The sequence below is a fragment of the Dipteris shenzhenensis genome, chromosome 33, assembly GCF_047967505.1.
Source record: "Dipteris shenzhenensis isolate YYH24624 ecotype China chromosome 33, Dip_SZ_1.0, whole genome shotgun sequence".
In the NCBI taxonomy this organism is placed as follows: Eukaryota; Viridiplantae; Streptophyta; class Polypodiopsida; order Gleicheniales; family Dipteridaceae; genus Dipteris; species Dipteris shenzhenensis.
In genome coordinates this window covers 17,173,119-17,196,757 of record NC_141628.1, presented here as the reverse complement: position 1 = coordinate 17,196,757, position 23,639 = coordinate 17,173,119, and the positions used below count along the sequence as shown (strand labels likewise).

Here is a 23,639-nt window from a genome sequence, read left to right as displayed (position 1 = left end):
GAAGCAATTTAGACTTTCTGAAATTAATAAACAGCCCCGCTGCCAAGCCAAAATCAGCCAATGTGTCCATTAGTATTTGAACATCAGAAGGAGTATTTTGGAGCATAAAGAAGGAATCATCAGCATAGGCTTGGGCAAGAAAGGGCTTGCTGCCCGGAATGTGCAAACCATGTAAGGAATCAGCTTCCAAAAGGTGATCCAACGAAGAAGCAATGGATGCGTAGCCACCGCATAAAGAAGTGCACTGAGAGGACAACCCTAGCGGACCAATCTTCCCAAATGCCAAGTAGAAGAAAGGTGTTTGCCCAAAAGACATTGGGCTGTTGCATCCACATAGAGCCAATAAATAACATGAACAATTTTGGGGCCAATGGCTCAGAGTTTGTGAAATATAATCCCATTGGACAGTATCGAAGGCCTTGGCTACGTCCACCTGCATAATCAATACATCCTGCTTGGGGTATTTGGCATACTCAATACCAAGCATGGCATTGGCTATATTGTTCATAATCTGCCTGCGTGGAATGAAACCATACTATCTGGGATGTAATCCAGCATCCAAAACCGTTTTAAGTCTATGGACTAGCATCTTGGAAATAAGCTTGTAGATGACAGGCATAAGGGTAATTGGTCTCCAGTCTGTCAAATATTCACATAAAGGCTTCTTTGGTATCAGCTTAACAAGACCATGCTTCCAAGAAGTAGGGAGAGATTGATGTTCCCAAGCCACATTGATAATTTGTAGAAGGGTATCCTTAAGCTCATCCCAAAAGGTATGAAAAAACTCAGCAGTGAGTCCATCCCAACCAGGTGCACGAGATTTACCCAGCTTATGAAGAGCATCAGTAAGATCATCCTGCAGAAAAGGAGCATCCAAGGATAAGGCCTGCTGCGGCGAGACAATAGGGCAAATCATATCCAAAAAACACTTGCGAGCGTGCATAATATTCTGGGAAGGAGGAGGTGGGGATCCGAAGAGCTGCTGGAAATGGTGAACACAAATATCCTGCAACTGAGAGGAGGTCTGGGTCCACACACCATTGGGGGTTTTAAGACGATGGATAGACTGATTTTTCCTGGAAGCATGCAAATTCTTGTAAAATAGTTTAGAAGAACAGCCCTTGTCCAATAAGGGTTTGATCCTGGCTCTAGTTTGCCACTTATGTAATTCCCTGCGGTCATTGAGAGCAAGTATATGTTTGGCATGGCATAGATCCTGTTCCTGAGAATAAGATAACACATTATCCTGACTAAAATCAGCAAGAGAGTTGATACACTGCTTTGCCCAAGCCACCTGGCATCTAAGAACAGCCATATAACCTCGACCATAATCCTCTATCACCCCTTGAAGGCGAGTCACTAGTGCATGCCAGGCAAAATCAATGTCCACCTCTGCATGCCCACGAAATGAAGCCAGCGCAGCCCGTATCATATTCTGAAATTCAGCGTGCTTTAAATATGCATTATTGATAAGCAAAGGCCTCCGATTAGCGGAGGCATGTCATCAATCGGCTGGCCACAGGAAAGGGTGAGCCACAAGGGGGAATGATCAGACAAAAGCAGAGAGTGATCAATCCACATATGGCATGTAAAATCAGCATACTGCTGAGCATGAAACATATACCATCGATCCAAGCGAGCCCAATAATCAGTGAAGGCATTATGGTGAAAAGTATAACCCGAATGGAGGGGATGCAGTAAAAGCCATACGTCCTGAGCATTAACAGAATCCATAAAGGAGTGCCACTGTCTATGCTCAGAAGCAAGCATATGTGAATGATGAGTGGAGCTATCCGAAGGGGATGGAGAGTTATTAAAGTCTCCACAAAGAAAAGCATGCAGATTCCAGTCAAAGTGCTGTAATTGTTCCCAAATACGGGCCCGGGAGGCAGAAACCTGAGGAGCATAAACAGATGCAATATCATAGGCATCTTGTCCCACCGAACATTGAATGACTAACCAGTTCCCATGGGGATCATTAAATTTCAGAAACGGCTGCAATTCATGGCGGACAATGGCACACACGCCCGAAGACTGCATGTTACCCGCATAGAAAATATCATAGCCTGCAAAGTAATCCCTCTGTCCAACAAACCGGTGCTGATTATGCTCTTAGAGGAACACAATGTCTGGATGAGAAGTATGTACATAATGCCAAAACAACCTCCATTTATTAGCATTACAAAGACCCTGTACATTGTATGTAAAACACCGAAGGGAAGTACTCATAAAGAATATATACAGTGTATGACATGTACTCCATGAAACAAGGAGTGTCAGGCATCCACCATCGTATCTGGGTCAAGCTGACCCATGGCAGTAAACACCTGGGGGGAGACAGTATCATCATAGATGGGGATGCCCGTCTTAACAACGGAGACCCGATTGCCAAGAGAATGACCGAAAGTGGAAGAAGAAGAAGCTTGCCCAGGGGAAGGTGCGGAGGCATCCCAATTTCGAGACTGTAAGGGCCTTGGTTGTAGAGAGATAGTTTTCCTTGGCACTTTCGAGCCATCAGACTTTGCAATGTCAACCTGCTTAGCCTTACCTTTGTCTTTGCCTTTTGGCCCTGTGGTTTCCTGGCTTCCTGTATGCTGGGTAGGTTTGACTGTGTCAGCTGGAGGAGGGGTAGCACGAGGGGGAGCAACAGTACGAGCATCCTGAGGAATGGCAACAGGAGGAGATGGATGTAGAAGGGAAGGGCATTCTGATTGTAAATGGCCAAACTTGTGGCAATTGAAACATGCCCCAGCAAAAGTGCCCCATTTCAAAGCAAAAAACTTTTGGCCCAAATTGAGGCCCTCCACTTCTACTGCAATAGAAAGCGGAGTAGGCAAATCTGTATCCCAAAGGATGCAAAAGCGATTCTTATTGCCTGCAGGACGGGGTGGGCAAATGACTTGTCCCAAAGTGCTGGCCAGGCCAGGCAATTCAGCTCACATATAATCTGGGAAGTTCACCACTTCAACCCATACAGGGCAACGATGCTGGATAAGACTCTGGATAAGACTCTGATAGTCTTTATTTGGAGACCAAGGCATTGCATGCACCATTTGCCTGCCAAAATGCAATGGAGACATCTCCAAGATCTTCTGCTTATAATTAGCTTCAGACAAGTGAACTTCATAGAAGCCCCTGGATGCCAAGTAAACCCCTTCCACAAAACCGCCTCCCAACATGGAATTGATCCATTGACCCACATCCATGGCAGAAGGCACCTTACCTGGAAAGAAAATGATAACGGCAGATTGAGAAAGTTTCCGCAGAGGAGAAACCAAGGCAGGCAATTTCATTTTGTAGGTGAGAGCAGGAGGTTCCTTGGCCCAGTCCTTCCTGCTCTGCTGAAAATCGTCATGCAACATATCAAAAACATAGTGAGCATCCTCCATGGAACAATCAGCCAGGTGGGTTGAATCCATATTGATGCGCTTCTAGTCCGGAGCACAATCACGACGAGCGTAAGCCTTGAGGATAGGGCTATTAGACATGGAGAAAAGCTGGAAATGCGGAGAACTGAAAGGGGAGGAGAAACCAACAGATATACAGAGGAAAAGGTAAAAGGTAGGAAAGACTGAAAAAAAGCGGGATAAACACAGTCGGAAGCAACAAAGACGGGCTGAATAGAGGCGACGGGAGAGGTGGCTGAAGAGACTAAGGAAAAAGCGGGAGCAGAAAGCAAATGAGGTGCAGGCTGATAGCAGAGAAAGCAAGCGGGGCACGCTGGGAGGAGCATGCCGGGCAGGGCGAACAGGTCGTAGGTCTCTCTGCACCTCTCACACACTTTTTTTTTGTAAAATGCACCTCTCACACACACAAACACACACACACACACACACACACTTTTTTTTGTGGGAAGAAATCTTTTATTGCTATAGAATAATTACATTCATAGTTACTTCAAAAAAACGAAGTAACTACTACTCAACTGAAGATCTCAGTATAAGCTGTATATACATCCTGATCAATCAAACGAGTCTGAAGACAATCATAAAATGATTGTTGCAAAGATCGTTTGAAAAAAAGAAAAGATGAAAAAAGTGGATCACCAAAGACTCTATGATTTCTATCCATCCATAAAGTCCATAGTGTCCAATAGCGCACCCATACAAAAAATAAATCAAAACCCTGTCTCTCTGGATGAAAGCCAAACAACCAGAAAAATCTACCAAAAGTAACAGTAGGAAATCGTTGTCGAAGCCTCTGTCTGATGAGAGCAATGAGATCAGAAGTGTTTGGACAGGACTAAAAGATATGAAACACTGATTCAGTAGAGTGCTGACATCGGTGACAAACAGCTGAAGCTATATGTTTGTGTGCGAGTGACTGTCCGGATGGAAAAATGCCAAGAAGAACTCGCCATAGGAAAAGCTATTGTCGTAGAGGGACTTTGTAATGCCAAAGGAGACGCAACCTTTTTCTCCACCACTTCATTGGGCAATCTATATGCCAAACAGTATTTGCTTTGTGGGAAATCCAAGGCGGAGGTAATAACACTTTATACAGTGATGACACTGTGATATGTGAGAGCTTCAGAGGACGGGCATATAAGGAAGGAGAGCGTAAGATCCAATCCTCAAGCCGATTCTGAAGTTCCAAATGGGATACCGGCACGTACGGTTGGAGCATTGCTGATATTCGATGCCATAAAGGGCGATAATGAGCTCCCAAGCCATATTTGCGAGCAGCCATAGAAAAAGATAAGATTGTGCCATCATCCCGAAGTACATCCGCCACAGATGAAATGCCTTTGAAGGAGAGAAAATAAGAACGTCGGGGTTCTTGTATGGCCAAAGGGGGGTGGAAAACTTTAGACCAAAAAATATTCTCTACCCTCAAAGAGTTGCCCGAAAGAGAGTCCCTGCCATGCCATTCCAAATGGGATAGAATATGTTTCCAATCAAGAAGCAGACGAGAGACAAAAGAGCATCCTCTGATCTTGCCTTGGATAGAGCCAAATAAAAAATCCCACTGAGTAAGCTGCCAATGCCCAAAGGCAGGTGTATGAAGATGTAATAAGAGAGAGCGAATCATGAAAGCCCAAGGCTGATCTCCTTGCATAAACTGTATCATCATTTTCCCTCTGTGAGCAAGTAAATGCATTTGAATATCAAGAATGTTCAGACCTCCGTGCATCTTGGGAGAACAGAGACGATGCATGGAGAGTAATCTGAGACTTTTCTTGCCATGTTTTGAACGCCAGAAAATTTCCATGATAGCTGACATAAATGAAACCAGATCTGCCTTAGTGAACATGGTGAGAGGCAGATAAAATTGTATGTATGCTATCAAAATGGATTGTGTGATTCGCAGGCGAACATGTAATGGCCAAGTTGCAAGCTTCCAATATTCAAGTTTTGCCCTTAACTTTGCTAGCACCCAATCAGTTTGTTGTGAGCGGGTGAGTCCCCAGCCTAGAGGATAACCAAGATGTCGAATAAAATGAGAAGCGGGGACAATTTCTCCAGGCCACAGAAGGTTGTGCCATTCCTGTGCATGTAATGGCAGCAATTTTGATTTCTGAAAATTGACCCGAAGGCCAGCAGCCAAACCATATGTAGTAAGAGCATGCATAATCATGGACAAATCAGCCCGAGTATTTTTTGGAGTAAAGAATGAATCATCAGCATATGCCTGAGCAATCATGCTGCGACTACCAAGAATCTCCAAACCGTGTAACTGATCAGTGTCCAAAAGGTGATCCAAATATTGAAGCAGTGGATGGGTGGCTATAGCAAAAAGTAAAGTACTCAGGGGACATCCTTGCCTGACAGAGCAAGCAAGAGTCCAGGATGGGGAAATATCTCCTGAGAGTATACAGGCAGCTTCACTATCTTGATATAGCCAAGTGATGAGCTGCTGCATTTTTGTGCCAAAACCCAATGCTTGCATAGTCGATTAAATAAAATCCCACTGAACAGTATCAAAGGCTTTGGCAATATCAATTTGCAGTAACAAAACATCCTGCTGTGTATATTTAGCATATTCAATTCCAATGTAGGCATTAGCAATGTTATCGGTGATGTGCCTGCGCGGGACAAAGCCATATTGAGCAGGATGCAACCCATCATGTAAAATTCCCTTTAGCCGGTCGAAAACCATTTTGGTGGTGACTTTGTAAACTACAGGCATAAGAGTGATAGGTCTCCAATCTGCCAAAGACTCACAAATTTGTTTTTTGGGAAGGAGCTTAACAAGACCTCTCTTCCATGTGTCTGGCATTTTCTGATTTTGCCATGCAGCATTCACCATATATAGCAAAGAATGCTTCAAAATAGGCCAGTAGGCTAGAAAAAACTCTACTGTTAAACCATCCCATCCAGGGGATTTCCATCTGCCACATGATTTGATCGCATCTGACAGTTCCCTCTCAGTAAAAGGTTCCTCCAATTCCAAAGCTTTAGGAGGGGAAATGATAGGAGAAACATGTTGCAACAGTAAATTTCGTGCATGTAAAATCTGTTGCGAGAGAGGGGCTGCAGAGCCAAATTGCTGCGAGAAATGATGCACACAAAAGGAAGCAAGCTGTGACCGTGAGGTAGTCCATGATCCATCGGGCATAAGCACTCTGCAAATTTCTGTTTTGATTCTCTTTTGATGTAAACTTTTGAAAAATTCTTTGGAAGAGCAACCTTTATCTGTAAAGGCTCTTTGTCTTGCTCTAGTCTCCCATTTTGCCAGTTTCCTTTGATCATTTAGTTTAAGACAATGTCTGGCCTGGCATAGTGTTGTTTGCTCATGCAAGGACAAAGAACGGTGATGACTGAGTTCAGTGAGGTCTTGACAAGTAGATTTGGCCTGAGCAATGGTTTCCCTCAGAGTCTTCATGTAAGATTTGCCATAAACTCTAATCACCACTTGCATTTTAGAAATAAAAGTATCCCAGGCATCATCAACATTTAGATGGCTGCTGGAGGAAAGACAATGAGCTGCTTCAGTAACCATTGCCTTGAAATCAGCATGTTGCAAATAACTATTGTTGATGGTGAGATGTCTCCTGTGTGGCAATCTATCATCTGGCATGTTATGAAAAGATAACCGTAACCATAGTGGTGCATGGTCTGAATGCACAAAGGCACCAACACACACACACACACACATTGAAAGTACACACACACACACACACATACAGAACGCACAATCGCGCACACACACAGATCTTCATTATCAAGGCAAGTGGTCTGCCATTTTGCCCAAAAGTGGGCCACTTTGCACGTTTCTAAGTGAAACCTGGTCTTTTTTGTCACATTGATCCAAACTGGCCCTGATTTCTAAAATGAGCCTTGAAAGCCCGAGACATGGATACACCCAGTGATTGAAGCTTAATGGGGTATAAGAGGGGAGGGTCACCATGTCGAGGACAAGTTATCAACTTCGCTTGGGGCTTTTTCAGGGGTCTAGAGGCTATCACATGTCTCCGCGGTGCAAGTGAGGTCCCCACACGCAGTGCCCATCCAATGAACACAACACCTCTATATCAAGCTTGAGGTGGACCAACAAGACACTGGCTCCACCAAATTTGTCTCATAATCCACTTCAGCAAATTCCAGCCCAGTTCAATCACAGTACAGGCCATAGCTGCAAGTTAGTGTTGCATTCAGGAGGACTACCAATACAATGCCAGCAAACATGGCAGCCATGATTGTAGATTCAAAATCCCAACAATCAAAGGGCCTGATCACACAGGTCATCTAACCTAGAGAACCCATGAATCTTCCCCTACAGATGAGCATGGGGGCAGAGAGAGCAAAAAGAAGATGGCCACATGTGGTAAGCTAAAGCAGCCCAGAATCAAATTGCTGCTCGCCAGCAAAGCAGGACTCAATGCAAAATGCCCCAACCTCAACCAAAGGCTTCGTTTCTATAAAAGCTAACAGTTGAAAGGTATGACAGAAAGACCAAACCCTTAGTGCTCATTTCTTGGCTCAATCGATTCAAGAGCGGTCTTCTGTCATACCAACAGATGCCACTAAGAACTGTAGTACATTTCCCATGCACCTATGAAGCAGTCAAAAGTTTACACAGGCGGCACATCAGCTATTACAGATGCAATTGTTAGCAGCCCAGATATAGCTGGGAGATTTCATCCCACACATCAATGCCAGATTCTTGCCAACTCAACACATGGACCAATTCAAGGATCAATTCGTCAAAACGTCTCAAGGACCCAAGAAGTCAATCAATCACACGCAAATCGATTCAAGCAGGTGGCCATTCGGTTGCACAAGGACGATGGAGAAAACATTAACCAGTTCATCCACCCCCTGAGATCAGGAATCTATTGGTATGCAGGCCAAAAGACTACAACTCAATGTATGAGCTTGCTCGAAACCCTCAGCTCATGAGCGAGTGTCACAAACCCAAGGCTGCCCTCGATAATAAGTAGTCCGCTCAACAATAAAGAATGCAACACTTGAAGTTAGATGATCAAGAAGAATGTGATTCATACCTCAACCACAAATCGAGCCCATAGTTTGTTGTTTCTTGCCTCCATGACGCCTTTCAAAATTGTAAGACCTAAGACTCTAATAGATTCTGCAATTTCCAAAAAGATCCCTTTCTCTTCACACACCATCTGCATACAGAGTTGAAAAAACAAAACTTAAACATAGTCCTCGTTGGCTAATAATTGCAACTACATAAAATTCACCAACTCACAAGGACTCCAGCCCATCAACATTCTCAAGCGGAGAGCACAAAAAATACTATAACACAACAAAAATCTCAGCACCTGCAGCTAGGGGCAAACCAAATTTATTTCCATAAATGCCATGGGTCGTAATGCCCACATTATTTTGTTCAGAGAAAACAACAGACAAGCTCTCACCAACTCACATCGACTCAAAAACCCATCAATATTCTCAAGTGGAGAGCAGATAAAATACCATAACACACTATTTTCTTCTCTTTCCATTAAGAAGAAGTACATTCATAGCTGACCCAAGGTGGGACAGCTACTAATCAGAACTAGAAACCAGAAAAAATACCATAACAGACTCAGATCTCAGCACCAACATGTCAAAGAACCATTTTCACATAAATATTTTTTTCAGAGGAAATGAAATCCTCACTCTGACAAACACAGCTGAAAAAAGGTTTAAGCCAGCTCCTTGCCATACAGCCATTTTCACCATGACTTTGCAGCAAGTTATTGTCTTGTTAGAACCCCTCCAAAACCCAAGCCTGACACAATCCAACCTTTTACAGACTAGCGAGATGCTTGGGCACAAAGTCCAAGGTCCATCACAATACTAAGCCAGACACACCTGGCACAGTCCAGGGTCGACTACAGCACCAAGTCACCCCTCAAACAATTGAAAACATGTCCCCCAACGAGCATTACCTTCTACACAATGGAAAAGCATGCAAGCATTACCTCAACTAACATTTGTCGTGGCTGCCTTAAATCCTCTACTATAATAGGACAATCTACTCCTTGACCACCTAGTTCCATTGCCCAACTTGTACCACATTCTGTGCTATCAGGTCCAGGCTCAATACGCATGCTGCAATCAGCCTGTCACGATATGTCAGCCTTCCCGCAGAAACATCATAAACAAATTCCTGGACTCAACCCACACCGAAAAGCACATGTACACTTGAGCATTAAGAAGTTCATCACCAAGGATTGCAGGGTCAATGCCATCATGAGCACTACAAAACACATGCTAGTATTTATTTTCTGAAATGAGGTTCCACTGAAATGCTGGAGGCAGACTTAATTAGTTAACAGAGCAGCGTACAAACACAATGGAGTTGGAGCTACATAAGTTAGATAAAGAATCCTCCTTATCTCTTGAGCGAATTTCTGAGACAACACAAAGCACAAAATGAAGCTATTCTAAACATTGTAGCTTCTAAACCTTCCGTGAATTCCACTTGGCCCTAAAATATTATTATTTTTAATGGTAAGTCCAAAATAAATGGTAAATGTGACTTGGAAAAAATAAGAAGATGCTATCTCTAGCCTATCACCCAGTCATAATAAAAATACACAATTAAAGAAGGCTCCTCGACTTGGGGTATAGTAGCTAGCTAGACCCCAAGTCTGATCCTACATCAAGCGACATATCATTGATGCTCAAATGAACCAATGAAGGTTGAATATATATGTATATTAATATGTATACGTGCACGGGGCACACACAGTGGTGGTAGTAAAAAGCTAAAACCTATGTAGAGCCATCTGTCCTCAACCAAGAATTTAGCCATGGCATGAAGTAGCACAATCAACCCTACACAATGCCACATGTTCCATGCTAATAACTAGCATGGTGGATATAGCAGAATGGTGGATATAACAAAATAGTGTAACCTCCACATATCACAATTGTTCTAATGAAGCTAGTACTATAATGCAATTAGGGATTCTATAAAGAGATCGTGGCTATTGAATAATTTTTGTAGGTTAAAATTGTGACTCGCCAATATGCTGTCGATGGCTGTAAAATTTTTGTGTCAGTTGAAAATTGTGACTCGCCAATGTGTTGTCAATGGTGAAATATAATGCTACAAAAAAAAAACCATTCAGCACATGGCCCATTACACATCATCATGGCTCATTACACACCATCATGAAGCCACCATTTATTCCCACCCACCAAGGCTCATTGTATTGTGCCACCAAAATAGTTTCATGATTGGCTACACCTAATCACACTCTCAGACATAGCACCTATCCATTTATTCCACCTAATGATCGCCTAGGTTAGACCAATATTTCAATCAAGGTATTTCTTCACACATGGCAATCTATTCTGCCTTAGATCCACTTGCCACTTAGAGCTACCCAATACCTTGATCTAGGTATTGAAGTACGTAGCACAATCTCATAGTAGTTCCTACCTAAAGCCCATGATGTCTAGGATGAATGAAATACCTCATTCAAGATGGAGAGAGAGACAGACACACACACAAAAACACATATGTGTGTGCGCGCACAAGGGCGCGTGCATGCACGCGCGCATCTCTCTCTCTCTCTCTCTCTCTCTCTCTCTCTGACATTTACATTCGTAGTTGTGCCACAATGGTAAGCATGTGTACACACACACACACACTTTTTTTTTAAAGTGAACTTTGACTGCTTTATATTACAAAAGAGCTATCCAGAAAAAAACTGGTAAGCGAAAATATCCATATAGGACAAATATACATCCTGATCTATGCAGTGAGTTTGCAGACAATCGAAAAGCGATTGCTGCAAAGAACGATGAAAGAAAACAAAAGGAGATAAATTGCCATTGATATTTTTCACTAAAGGGGAAGTGTCTTCCTTCATGTCCCATTATGAAAATTTTCTGGCGGTCAAAGCATGGCAAGAAAAGCTTGTGGTTACTTCCAATAAAGAGATTATGCTCACCCAAATTGCATGGAGAGCTGAATATTCTTAATATTCATGTGCACGTTTTAGGTCACAAAGGCAAAATGATGCTTCTGTTTCTTCAAGATGATCAGCCTTGGGCTGCTATGATGCGCTCTTTACTTGTTCACATCACCACTCCTGCTTTTGGTTTTTGGCAACCCACGCAGTGAGATTTTCTTTTGGGCTACATTGAAGGCAAAATCAAAGGTTGCCCTATGATTTCTCAGATGTCTCTAGATTGTGGAAGCATATTCTTTCACACTTGGAATGGCATGGAAGAGACTCTTTACAAGGTAACTCTTTGCATGCTGAGAGCATCCACTGGTCACGTGTTTTTATCTTGCCTTGGCCTTGTAGGAGCCCAACGCTCTTATTTTCTTAATACAAAAGGGATTTCCACTGTGGCTGATGTTATTCAGGATGATGGCACTCTTTTATCCTTCCCTTTGGCTGCTGCAAAATATGGTTTGGGCATGCACTATCGTTTGGTATGGTAAGCCATTACTAAAATGCTTCAGCCATTTCAGCGAGTACCACCTTTAGAACTTCAAGAAAGGCTTCAGGATTGGATGCTTCTTCCTTTATACTCATCCATCCGTCCTTTGAAGTTGTCTCATATCACAGTCTCTTCTTTATATAAAGTTCTGCTATCACCACCCTGGGTGTCGGAGAGGGCCAATCAAATTTTGGCTTTACACCATTCTGTCAAATGGTGGAGAAAGAGATTAAAATAGGCTTGGCACTCCAATAGGTCTTTCTATGGCGGGTTCTATTAGGGGTTGTTCCATCTGGAGAGCTTTTATCATGCAGACGTAATGCTCCAGCTATCTGTCATCGGTGTTTAGCTCCAAGGGAGTCAATATATCATATCTTTTGGCATTGTCCTGAGACATAGAGCCTCCGGCACAGATTGAGAATGCGATTTTCTTAGGCTTCTTTTGGCAAGCTTTTCTGGTTGTTAGGGATCTATCCTAGACGGCCGCCTTTTAAGTTGTTCTTTACTTGGGTTCGCTACTGGGCACTCTGGACTCTCTGGAAAGCTTGAAACCACAGAGTCTTTGGAGATCTAGTTTCAGCACACAGGCTGTCATGTGGGCAGCCAGCTAAGGGAACACACCTGTAGTCAAGGTGGCTGCAATAGATGGCGCCAACAACAGGAGCAGATGGTGAGGCATTCAGCATCAGGATCTGGCCTGGAAGAGGTGGATCTGGAACAGCAAACATGGCGTCCCAGGTAAAAGGTGCGATGACATCAGCAATAGTACGGACGTGTACGGGAAGGACATGGTGCCGGCAAAGGGCTGCAGCATGGCGGGGGTCTGTGAGCAGGTGTACAGCCTGCAATAGGGTCTCCAGCAGCAGCAAATGGGGCTGCTAGTGGGCAGTGGCATGCCTTATATAGGGCTGGACCCTTGCCTTAATTGGAGGGCCAAAGGCCCTAGAAGTTTGGGCCAAAGGGCCCTGGTTTTAGAACCCTTAAAGGGCTGGACCAGCAGCAGACTGGTCGGCCAGTATGAGGCAGGCTGGTCGGTTTTTTCCAGCCCCCTTGGGGGCCTATAAAAGGAGAGGCCTCAGGCCTCATTTAATATCCAGCATCCAGCAAGTTCAGGAGCAGACAGGAGCAGCCAGAAGCCACTCCCTTGGGCCTCACACTAGGGGTGAAGGAGAGTGGAAGGTGTGCTGCAGATTTAGCTCCAGGGAGAGGCTGAACCTAGACTGTCTTCTAGGGCAGAAGGTTGCTGAGATCATCATCTTCTGGAGCAGCCATTCACAAGCAGGTTGGGGACCTGTGTGCTGCAGACAAAGCTTGGCGGGGGCTGCCCGCCTAGGCTGATTCACAGGCAGTAAGGTGGAGAAGAACACACTGGACGGAAAGTCTATAGATGCTCGAGGTGGAGCACACGGGCTCGAGTCTAGAGATAGCCAGCAGATAGGAGAAGTACCTTGTGTGTCCATAGCTTTGGATGGAAATATATTATTAAGGTGGTTTCTCTATCTAGCTGATTCATCGTCTATTGATGAGTCTGCACATCTATTTTATGCACATAAGTTAAGAAGTTTATGATTCTACACCCCACACCACACTGTGTGAGCTCCTGGGCATTACTGTCAGTCTTCCGCTGTGCGTACCCTCTGTTGGGTCATTTCTAACATAGAGGACATTGTGAAGCCATGTGCCCAAACTTTTTGCACTCAAAGCAGGCTCCTCCAAATAATCCCCATTTCAACTTGTAAAATGCACTGCCCATTGCAACATTATTAACCGTAACAAAATATGAATCTGGAGTGGGATTCTCTGTATCTCACAAGATGCAAAATCTATTTGAGTTGCCATTTGGCTGAGGTGGACACACCACCTTCCCTAAAGAAGCTGCAATTTTTGGCAACAAGGAGGCAAGACATTGAGGTAAGTCCACAACCTCCACCCATAAAAGACAATGATGCCTAATCAAAGCCTAATAATACCTAAATACCTGGTAGGCGACCCAGGGAGAACATGTACCATCTAATGTCCATAAAAGATAAGGGAGTGCTCAAGGAGCATCTGCTTGTGCTCATCCACCATAATCACCTCAAAGAAGCCCTTGGCAGCATAATGCACTTTGCGAACAAAACAGCCCCACAAAGTGCGTGTCAACCAATTTCCAACATCCGCTGCAACTGGCATCCTTCCTGGAAAGAAGATAATAACTACATGTTTGGCATATTCACGCACCGGGTCCACAATGTCCTCTACTTCCACCATTATTCCTACAGTGGGAGCAGGATCTTTCCAATCCTTGTGTGTATCATCAAAGCCCTCATGCATCACATAATAAACTAACTGAGCCTCCAAAGAAACATGGCCAGGGTCATCCTAACCCAAATCCTGCTTGTGTCTTTTATTCATGTATGTTTTCGTAGTAGTCATCGAGTACCTGAAAATTGTATTTGAAGATAGAAGAAAGAAACGGAGCTTGAACAAGAAGAAAGCGAAGGCAGGCTGAAAGAGGGTATAGAATAGGAGTGAACGGAAAAGAAAAAGGGGGGCTTGTCATGTGCACGGATTGGTATCTGACGTGTACTAGGTACACAGGACTAGCTCAAGTTTGCCTGGGGAGGCTTAGAGCTAGGCAGGCTTGATTCTCGCGTTGAGTGGCAAGGGTACGAACTATTTATAGGTCTTCGCTATTTTTGGCGCTCGGGGCCCGAGTTTATAAAAGGGGCCCAGGGGGTTCAGTTCTCAGTGTACAGTTGGAAGCAAGTTTCGTTCCCAGGTGCCAGGTCTGATCCTGGATTGAGTCGCAGACGCGCACCTACATTTTAGCGTAGCCCAAGGCCCACAAGCAGATCCAGGGCTTCACAGCGCCACCTGGTGGTATGGGACACCAGGCTGGTTTGGATTTGATTGGGAGTTCGTGCCAGTAGCTCAGCTCGTGGCTCGAAGGGGACATTGTTGGGGAAACTGAAAGGAAAGCAAAGAGTGGACACAAACTCAGAATACTTGCATTACTTGGTTGTAGAATGAAGAAGAGTGAGGTCCTTAAGTAGGCACCTCATACATGCTCACTGACATCACTGATGACTTCAGAGCTCCACAATCATCTCCTCAATCTGCTCCTAGATTCTCTCAATCATCGTATGTGGCTTTCCACCACCTAACTGTGCTTGTGGGCACCTAACTGTGCCTCTAGCACTCACACATAGAAACATAAGGTGTGCCTGAGGCATACACCTTGAGATATCCCAACAAACCCCCCCTCAAGGAAATGCCTCACGCTATGTCAAGGATACATCTAGTCTCATAGTTTCTCATGCCATCTCATGGTGGTCAAGGATTAATCTATGGCTAGGTTCTCATGCTAGCAAGGGTTCCCTTGGGTGTAAGGTAAACAAAAGGGATACAAAAAGACCTTCCAATGGTTATCTCCCCTGCATGTACATGCACATAATGTCTGCAGGAGGTACCATGGAGCAAAACATACACATGGCCTACATCATAAGGTGACCAGAGGTGTTTACAAAACACACAAAAGACAATAATTTATTTCATTCATTTTGGAGGACTATCTAGGCTGAGTACCTTGACATAAAAAGAGAGATCTGGAGCATACATAGAGATGATTAAAATGCATAATCTTCATGGGATGCCTCATCTTGTGGAGGCTCAACTGAAAGTAGATTTGCATTTTCTGTCTTTGAAGTTGCTTCCTTTTTTGCAACCATTGTTTTGGCAATCTTCAACAAGGAAGTCAGATTGGCATTTTCATCCTTTGTAGCATAACAAGACATTGCTTTATGTTTTGGCTTTTCACATATTTTGCATAAGCAAGCCATGAGAGGGTCTAACCCAGGTATTGGGCAGTGTCTTCTCTCTTACAGGGCTTAGAATAACAACTAAAATGCTTCAAAATATAAGCATTTAATGTAGCAAAGTCTTGTGACCAAATTTCAATCAATGATGCTTCTTCTTACATGCTTCATAGAAGAGGCTAAAATGAATACTTTCCAATCAAAACCAGGTCTAGCAATTCAAAACAAAACTGAAGCCACACTTGTACTGAAGTTATTGAAAGTTTCAAAAAACCAGAAATGCTAGAGTAGCATTTTATGTAGCATCATCTTCAAAAACTTGTCCAAAACTGTCAAAACCAAAAGGCTGAACTTGGAGGGCTTGTAGCTCACTCTTCAAAGCAAGGAAAAGAGGGCTTTCTGAAGCAAAAGAAAGCTCATATACCAGAGAGGGTCCAGCACAGAGGGTCCAGCACAAAGGTTGGACGAAATGGTGCGCACTTTTGCCCGGGAGAGTTGCTACAGGCTGAACCTGAGTTTTGACGATTTCTCCCTCGTTACTGAACCAAATGAGCTGAAAAATGGCTCAAAATCTTCGTCTTGAGGTCGCCCATCTATTCCTAAAAGGGCTTAGGCAATGGCAGAGCAGGCAGGGAGTATTGAGCAGTAGAAGAAATGGCGAAAAATGCGCTGTTTGGGGAATGGCAGCCACCACAGACGTTTTTTTTTCAATTGCTTGCAGGTGGAAGTTCGCCCATACTAGAGGAGTTTCCAGCTCAGAGGGTTTGGGCAATGGTCGTTTGTAGGTGGAGAACCAAGCTCTCAAAGATTTTGGGAAGAAAGAGGAAAATGGAGAAGAAGAAGAAGAAGATGATGTGGCAGAAATGGGCTCAAGGGGGATCAAAGGGCTCTGATACCATGTTGGGGAAACTGAAAGGAAAGCAAAGAGTGGACACAAACTCAGAATACTTGCATTACTTGGTTGTAGAATGAAGAAGAGTGAGGTCCTTAAGTAGGCACCTCATACATGCTCACTGACATCACTGATGACTTCAGAGCTCCACAATCATCTCCTCAATCTGCTCCTAGATTCTCTCAATCATCCTATGTGGCTTTCCACCACCTAACTGTGCTTGTGGGCACCTAACTGTGCCTCTAGCACTCACACATAGAAACATAAGGTGTGCCTGAGGCATACACCTTGAGATATCCCAACAGACATCTCCTGATTTGGGATCACATCCCGTAGATGTCATGGTTGGGTGGTTAGCAGCCTGCTCAGATCTCACGTGGTGTGTGGTTGTTTTGCAGATCAGGGGTTTCAAGAGTGCTGGGATGTGTCAGCATGGTGGTGAGCAGCCTGCTCAGATCTCACGTGGTGTGTGGTTGTTTTGCAGATCAGGGGTTTCAGGAGTGCTGGGATGTGTCAGTTGGTATCAAAGCCAACTCCTGAGGTAGGAACTTCTGATGCGAGAACTTTTGACGAATTTTTCCTCCAGGTATGCCCTAAAATTCGAAATTTGTTGCTGCGATTTCTGCTGGGTTCCTGGGTTAACAGGGGTGGACAGATGTAGGGAAAAGGTAGAAGAAAGGAGAGAGAGTTTTCGAAATTCCTGAAGGGGCCTGAGAGAGAAGGCTGTGGGAAGCAGGAGAGAGAGCAGAGAAGAAGAAAAGAGAGGGAAAAGTAGAACGGAGAAAGCAAAGAGGCGAAGGACTGGACAAGGGCTGTGAGAGAGGCGGAGATGGGACACCAAGGCAGTACGGAATTCGGCCAGGGCAGGGAGAGGCGAGACGCGCAGGAGCAGGGTGCGGCCAGCCTGTGTGGAGGGTGCTTTTTTCGAAAAAAGCACCCCCTCCAAAGCTGGGAGGGTCGGCCTTTTTTGGAAGCAGGGCTTCCTAATTAGGCTGCCCTGCTCCCTATATAGATGGGGCAGGGTACCAGCCCACCCATAGCCTCGCAAAGAGCTTAGTTGCGCCATTAAGTCACGTGCCAGCCCTGCATCAGCCAGTTTCGCACCTGCGCCAGCCACCATACTCTGCCTGCGTCAGCCGTACCTGCATCGCCATCTGTCCGTACATCCATACAACTGCGCCAGCCTTCCGTACGGTGCCTGCGTCAGTTGTGCCTGCATCGCTAGCCATCCGTACAGATGCCGTACAGCCACGTCAGCTGATGTACGGCCTCCGCCAGCTACTGTACGGTCTGCGTCAGCAAACCGTACGGCCTGCGTCAGTAGCCATACAGCCACGTCAGCAGTCTGTACGCTGCAGGATTCCGTACGTTGCATTCGGTAGCGGGATTTCGGGATTCGTGGGCTTCCGGTTCGCCAGTTTCCAGCATCTCCGTCCGACAGTATCTCTTGGGACGGTTTTGCTCTGCTCCATTCTCCTTTTCGCTTCGGTTCAGTCAGTTATTTCTCTCAGTTTCTGTTCAAATCAGATTTCAGTTATGTCTGATTCTGCAAATCCCGAGTTCACCATGGGAGAGCAGGATTTGGATTACACTCCTGTGGGAGAGGAGGATCAGGGTCTCTATGATGACCTGATAACAAAAAAGGCCTTCAGTGAATTTACGACTGCTCTGGATGGAAAATTCGAGCAGGTTAATGCAAATCAAACGGGGTTGACACAGCAACTCCAGGGGATTCAAGCGACTCTCACTCTTCTGGCTAGCACTGTGTAGGCACTCACGCATGTGGATGCCATGGCTTCAGTGCTAGGCCCAAATATAACTCCAGACCCTTTTCCAGGAGATCAAAAGTCTAGAACGAAGGAGGTAGTTGACACTTGGTTACACAAGTGGCAGGTACACTTTTAGTTCCACCCATACCAGATGAGAAGAAGATCCAGCTTGCAGCGGGTTTCATGTCAGGTAAAGCATTGCTATGGTGGAAGGAACTCCAGCCTAAGCCCGATACATGGACAGATTTTGAAGGGGTCTTCAGGAAGGAGTTCCTGAAGAAGGAGGATGATTATGATATCGTTGGCAAGCTTAAAGCCCTCGATATGTCAAAGTTAAACTTGTCCTTTGAAGTTTATCTTCAAAGATTTCGGGATCTGCAAACCAGGGCCACTAAGATGGATCCAGTGACCTTGTTAGGTTTCTTCGTGGATGGTTTGCCAGATTCATACAAGTTGTAGATAAAGAACAACAAATGCACAACGTTGCAGGAGGCCATGAATTATGTGCGCATATACGATGATACCATGGCCGGTGCCAAAGCAACTACAGTTTCCGACACGAGTGGAAAGAACAAACGCAAGTTCTTTCAGCATACGACTGGTACTGGGGAGACGAAGTCTACGAACAACGCCTCCAAGAAAAACTTGACTCCAGCAAAGAAGTTATGGACCAACAGGTTCACATTCTCTTTGATCCGGGCAGCTCTCACAATTTTGTTAATTACAAATTTGTGCAGAAGATGGGGCTGTCCACAGTACCTAGCGACCACACCTATGAGGTGCAGCTTCCAGCTGGGAAGCAGTTCTGGGATCGCAAGGTTGAAGCGCTTCCTATCCGGATTCAAGCCTACACGGGAGCTCTTACATGTTATGTTATGCATCTGGAGCATGTAGACTTGTTGATCGGAATAGAGTGGTTTAAAACCCACAATATTCAGATCGGATGGACGGAGCATACGCTTTCTTTTGTAGATAAGGACACCCAATTTTGTATTCAGTGTGATAAAATTCCCTCTTCTCAGGGACCTATTGTATCTACGATGCAGCTTCGGAATATATTAAACACTTCTCATTATGATGTTTATCAGTGTGTTTTGATTCCGCTTTCTTCATTTGTTGTTTCTGTCATTAACAAGAATGAATTAAGTGTGTTTGAACACCATGAATTGAGAATGTTGTTAGATAGTTTCAAGGACGTATTCCCTGCTCTCAACTGCCGGAAGGTTTATCTCCAGAACGGGTAGTAGATCATCACATAGACTTAGTCCCAGGGGCTCAACCTATTAGTGTACCACCTTATAGGATGAGCCAGGTAGAGGAGGATGAGTTAGCTTTACAGCTTCAGGATTACCTGAATATGGGCTGTATACGCCCAAGTAAATCACCCTGGAGTGCACCTGTCCTCCTAAGAAAGAAGAAAGATTCTTCCCGGAGAATGTGTATAGATTATAAACGATTAAATAAAGTGACAATTAAGAATCGATACCCTCTCCCTCGTTCCGATGATTTGATAGACCGTTTGGCCGCAGCGAAGTATTTCACTAAGATTGATTTGCGTACGGGTTATCACCAAATCCGTATCTATGCTAAACACATCGATAGGACCGCATTTTGAACTAGGTATGGTCATTACGAGTTCTTCGTATTACCTTTCAGTTTGACAAATGCTCCTGCTACTTTTCAGCAGATGATGAACGATTTGTTCAGGGATTTTCTGGGCAAATTTGTTGTAGTGTTCTTAGATGACATCTTGGTATATAGTCGAACGCTTGAGGATCACATAGGACACCTCCAGGTTGTCTTAGTTGTTCTAAGATAGCATAAGCTCTATGCCAAGATGAGTAAATGTGACTTCTTTATGAAGGAGATCATTTACTTAGGACACAAGATTTCTTCTGAAGGTATTAGCATTGATCTGGATCGTATCCAGAAGGTTTTAGCATGGCCTATCCCTCAGACTGTGAAACAACTTCGTTCTTTCCTAGGATTTACGGTATTTCTTCGGAAGTCTGTGCGTGATTATTCACATATCACGGCTCCCCTGACAAACATATTGAAAGGTCGTGGACGCAGGTCTACCCAGCCGATCTCTTGGAATGATGCAATGAACAAGGCTTTTGAAACCTTGAAGTTTTCGATCAAGGAAGCACCCGTTCTTGCATTACCCGGCCTTATGTTTTAGAGGCCGATGCGAGTGATTATGCGATTGGGGCAGCTCTATTCCAAGAGGGCAGACCTGTAGCTTTCGAGAGTAAGAAGCTAGACGACACTCAATATCGTTGGCCCACACTCGAAAAGGAACTTTATGCTGTAGTGTATGCTCTTAAGGTTTGGAGACACTACTTGTATGGTTCAAAGTTTCTTGTATTGACTGATCATCAGTCAATTAAGTATGTGTGTGATGGATCAGAATTGAGGGGAAGGAAAGCTCGATGGGCAGAATTAATGCAGGATTTTGATTTCGAAATACGTTATCGTAAGGGTTCGTTGAATAGTGTGGTGGATGCCTTAAGTCGAGTTAAGTTTGTAAATGCTTTGTCATTTACGGAAATATCCTCAGACCTATTTCAATCCTTGAGAGGGCTATACGCAACTGATAGTCATTTTAGTTCTTATTGGCAGAGAGTCCAGGATGGGAGCTCCATGGTTGACCAGGACTCAGGGATTGTGCCACCTACGGTACAGGCGGCGGGAGGTCAGTGGATGATTAGGAACGGCTTGCTGTTCCAGAATGAAAAGATTTGTGTGCCTGATGTTCTGGACCTTAAATCCAAGATACTCTGGGAGTGTCATGATGCTCCTAGTGCGGGACATCCGGGTATACATAGGACTCTGTCTCTTGTGAAGCATACCTTTTATTGGCCTAAGATGCGTGCATTTATTGAGAACTATGTAGTAGGTTGCCGGGTTTGTCAGGTTACTAAGGCAGAACGCCTTAGAAGCGCGGGCTTATTACAGCCATTACAGATTCCAGGTAATAAATGGGAAAGTATTTCCATGGATTTTATTATTGGTTTGCCTCGAACGCGCAAGGGTCATGACTCCATTTGGGTCATAGTCGATCGTTTGACAAAAATGGCTAGATTCCTACCTACTAGAACAACTATTTCAGCTGTTCAGTTGGCTCACGAGTTTGTGGACCACTTGTTTAAGCTGTATGGTTTGCCATCTGACATAGTCAGTGACAGGGACTCAAAGTTTACAAGTAACTTTTGGACACTTGTATTTGAGAAGTTAGAAACTACTCTAAGTATGAGTTCCTCGGATCATGCACAATCCGATGGCAGTACAGAGAAGGTCAACCAGTTGGTTGAAGACATGCTTCGGGCATATGTATCTAAGAGACAGTCTTCATGGGAAGATTATCTACCTATGATAGAATTTGCTTACAATAGTGCAAAGCATTCTACTGGTTACAGTCCTTTTATGCTTATGTACGGGTTTCAACCTAAGTCACCAGTTATGGTTGGGTTAAAAGGAATTCAAAATGATGCTGCTAAGAACTTCTTGCTAGATATGCAAGAAATGTTGCAGTTTGCCAAGGAGTCTATTAGAACTGCCCAAGATCGGGACAGATTTTATGCTAATAGACATCGTTCACCTAGAGAGTTCTCTGAAGGAACGATGGTATATTTGCGAATTCCTAAGGAATCCAAGAGCCTAAGTACTGGTTTGGTTCCAAAATTATCCCCCAGATACTGTGGCGCATTCAAGGTCATTGAAAGAATTGGACCAGTTGCATATCGACTAGAATTGCCTCCTGATGTTAAAGTACATCCAGTCTTTCATGTCAGTAGACTGAAAGAAGTTTTGGGTGCAGATGATCAACTTGTTTCTCCTCACGAGATAATAGAAGTTATAGATTTGACTTTTATTCCACACGAACCTGAGTCTATTCTTGAATTTTGTGACAGACAGATTCACAATCGATCTATCACGGAATACAAGATCAGGTGGAAGGATCATGTTGAGGAGGATGCAACATGGGAGACATTACAAAACCTCCAAAGAACATTTCCGGGTTTTTTAGCGAACTCAGGAGTGAGTTCTTAAAGGAGGGGGAGTATGTCATGTGCACGGATTGGTATCTGACGTGTACTAGGTACACAGGACTAGCTCAGGTTAGCCTAGGGAGGCTTAGAGCTAGGCAGACTTGATTCTCCGGTTGAGTGGCAAGGGTACGAACTATTTATAGGTCTTCGCTATTTTTGGCGCTCGGGGCCCGAGTCTATAAAAGGGGCCCAGGGGGTTCAATTCTCGGTGTGCAGTTGGGAGCAAGTTTCGTTCCCAGGTGCCAGGTCTGATCCTGGATTGAGTTGCGGACGCGCGCCTACATTTTAGCGTAGCCCAAGGCCCAGTGGCAGATCCAGGGCTTCACAGCGCCACCTGGTGGTATGGGACACCAGGCTGGTTTGGATCTGATTGGGAGTTCGTGCCAGTAGCTCAGCTCGTGGCTCGGAGGGGACATCTCCTGATTCGGGATCACATCCCGTAGATGTCATGGTTGGGTGGTGAGCAGCCTGCTCAGATCTCACGTGGTGTGTGGTTGTTTTGCAGATCAGGGGTTTCAGGAGTGCTGGGATGTGTCAGGGCTGATATATACGAGCAGCAAACAGGAAAAGGCGTTACAAAGGGCTGATATGTACGACCAACGGCAGAAGAAAGAAAGAAAAATGACTAGCAGGAAAGCCCGGGAGAGAGTGAAATGAAAGCAGCAATTCTTGCGCCAACAGTGCCGTACAGGCCATACAGCATGTACAAAACTGTACAGCCTGTTCCTTACAAGTACGGACGGCAAAGAAACTACAAAAGATCCGCGAAGGGAGAAAAAGGGGACACAGAGGTCAGCATAGACGAAGCAAGAACGCCGCGAGCATGAACGAGGCCTGGCAAGGGCTTCCAAATAGGCGGGAAACCCTAGGCGAGCAGCCTACAGCAGATGGACGCCATAGTTGAGCTCCAGACGCTCCCCCTTCTCTTACAGCAGATGGACGCCATAGTTGAGCTCCTCACATCATACAGGAGCAGTCTCAAGCTATCCGAGTCCAAGCTGATCTTATTCAAGGGCTCAGACAGGAGATCTCACAGCTCCGACAGGAGGTCACTGCTGTACGTACAGTCCAAGGAAGCACCCCAGTTGTCGAGGCACAGATTGCGAGCATGCAATCTGCCATCGAGGAGACATCCAAATGGCTCGACATAGCCAAACGGGAACTTGCAAGGGTAACCGTTTTGGCTACCCTCCTGCAGCAGCAGCAGAGAGCCAACAAGGCTCTCAACATCAGAGTACGTGGAATTCCCCGCACTGAGGCTACCCTGATGGCAG

At 44.8% G+C, this 23,639-nt stretch overlaps 1 protein-coding gene across 5 annotated transcripts in view; it reads right to left on the bottom strand.

Moving 5' to 3' along the window:
* The window catches only part of LOC147879761 (transcription factor EMB1444-like), a 99,741-nt gene that overhangs the window by 31,483 nt on the left and 44,619 nt on the right, over window positions 1–23,639 (bottom strand). For 4 of the 5 annotated variants that reach the window (XM_087371548.1, XM_087371549.1, XM_087371547.1 and 1 more), the window contains 2 exons: window positions 9,374–9,514; window positions 8,447–8,572 (listed from right to left, as the gene is read on the bottom strand). In XM_087371548.1, coding sequence (XP_087227674.1) covers window positions 8,447–8,572; window positions 9,374–9,514 — 267 coding nt within the window. The remainder of the gene's footprint in view (window positions 1–8,446; window positions 8,573–9,373; window positions 9,515–23,639) is intronic. The other variant, XM_087371550.1, reaches the window with a different exon arrangement.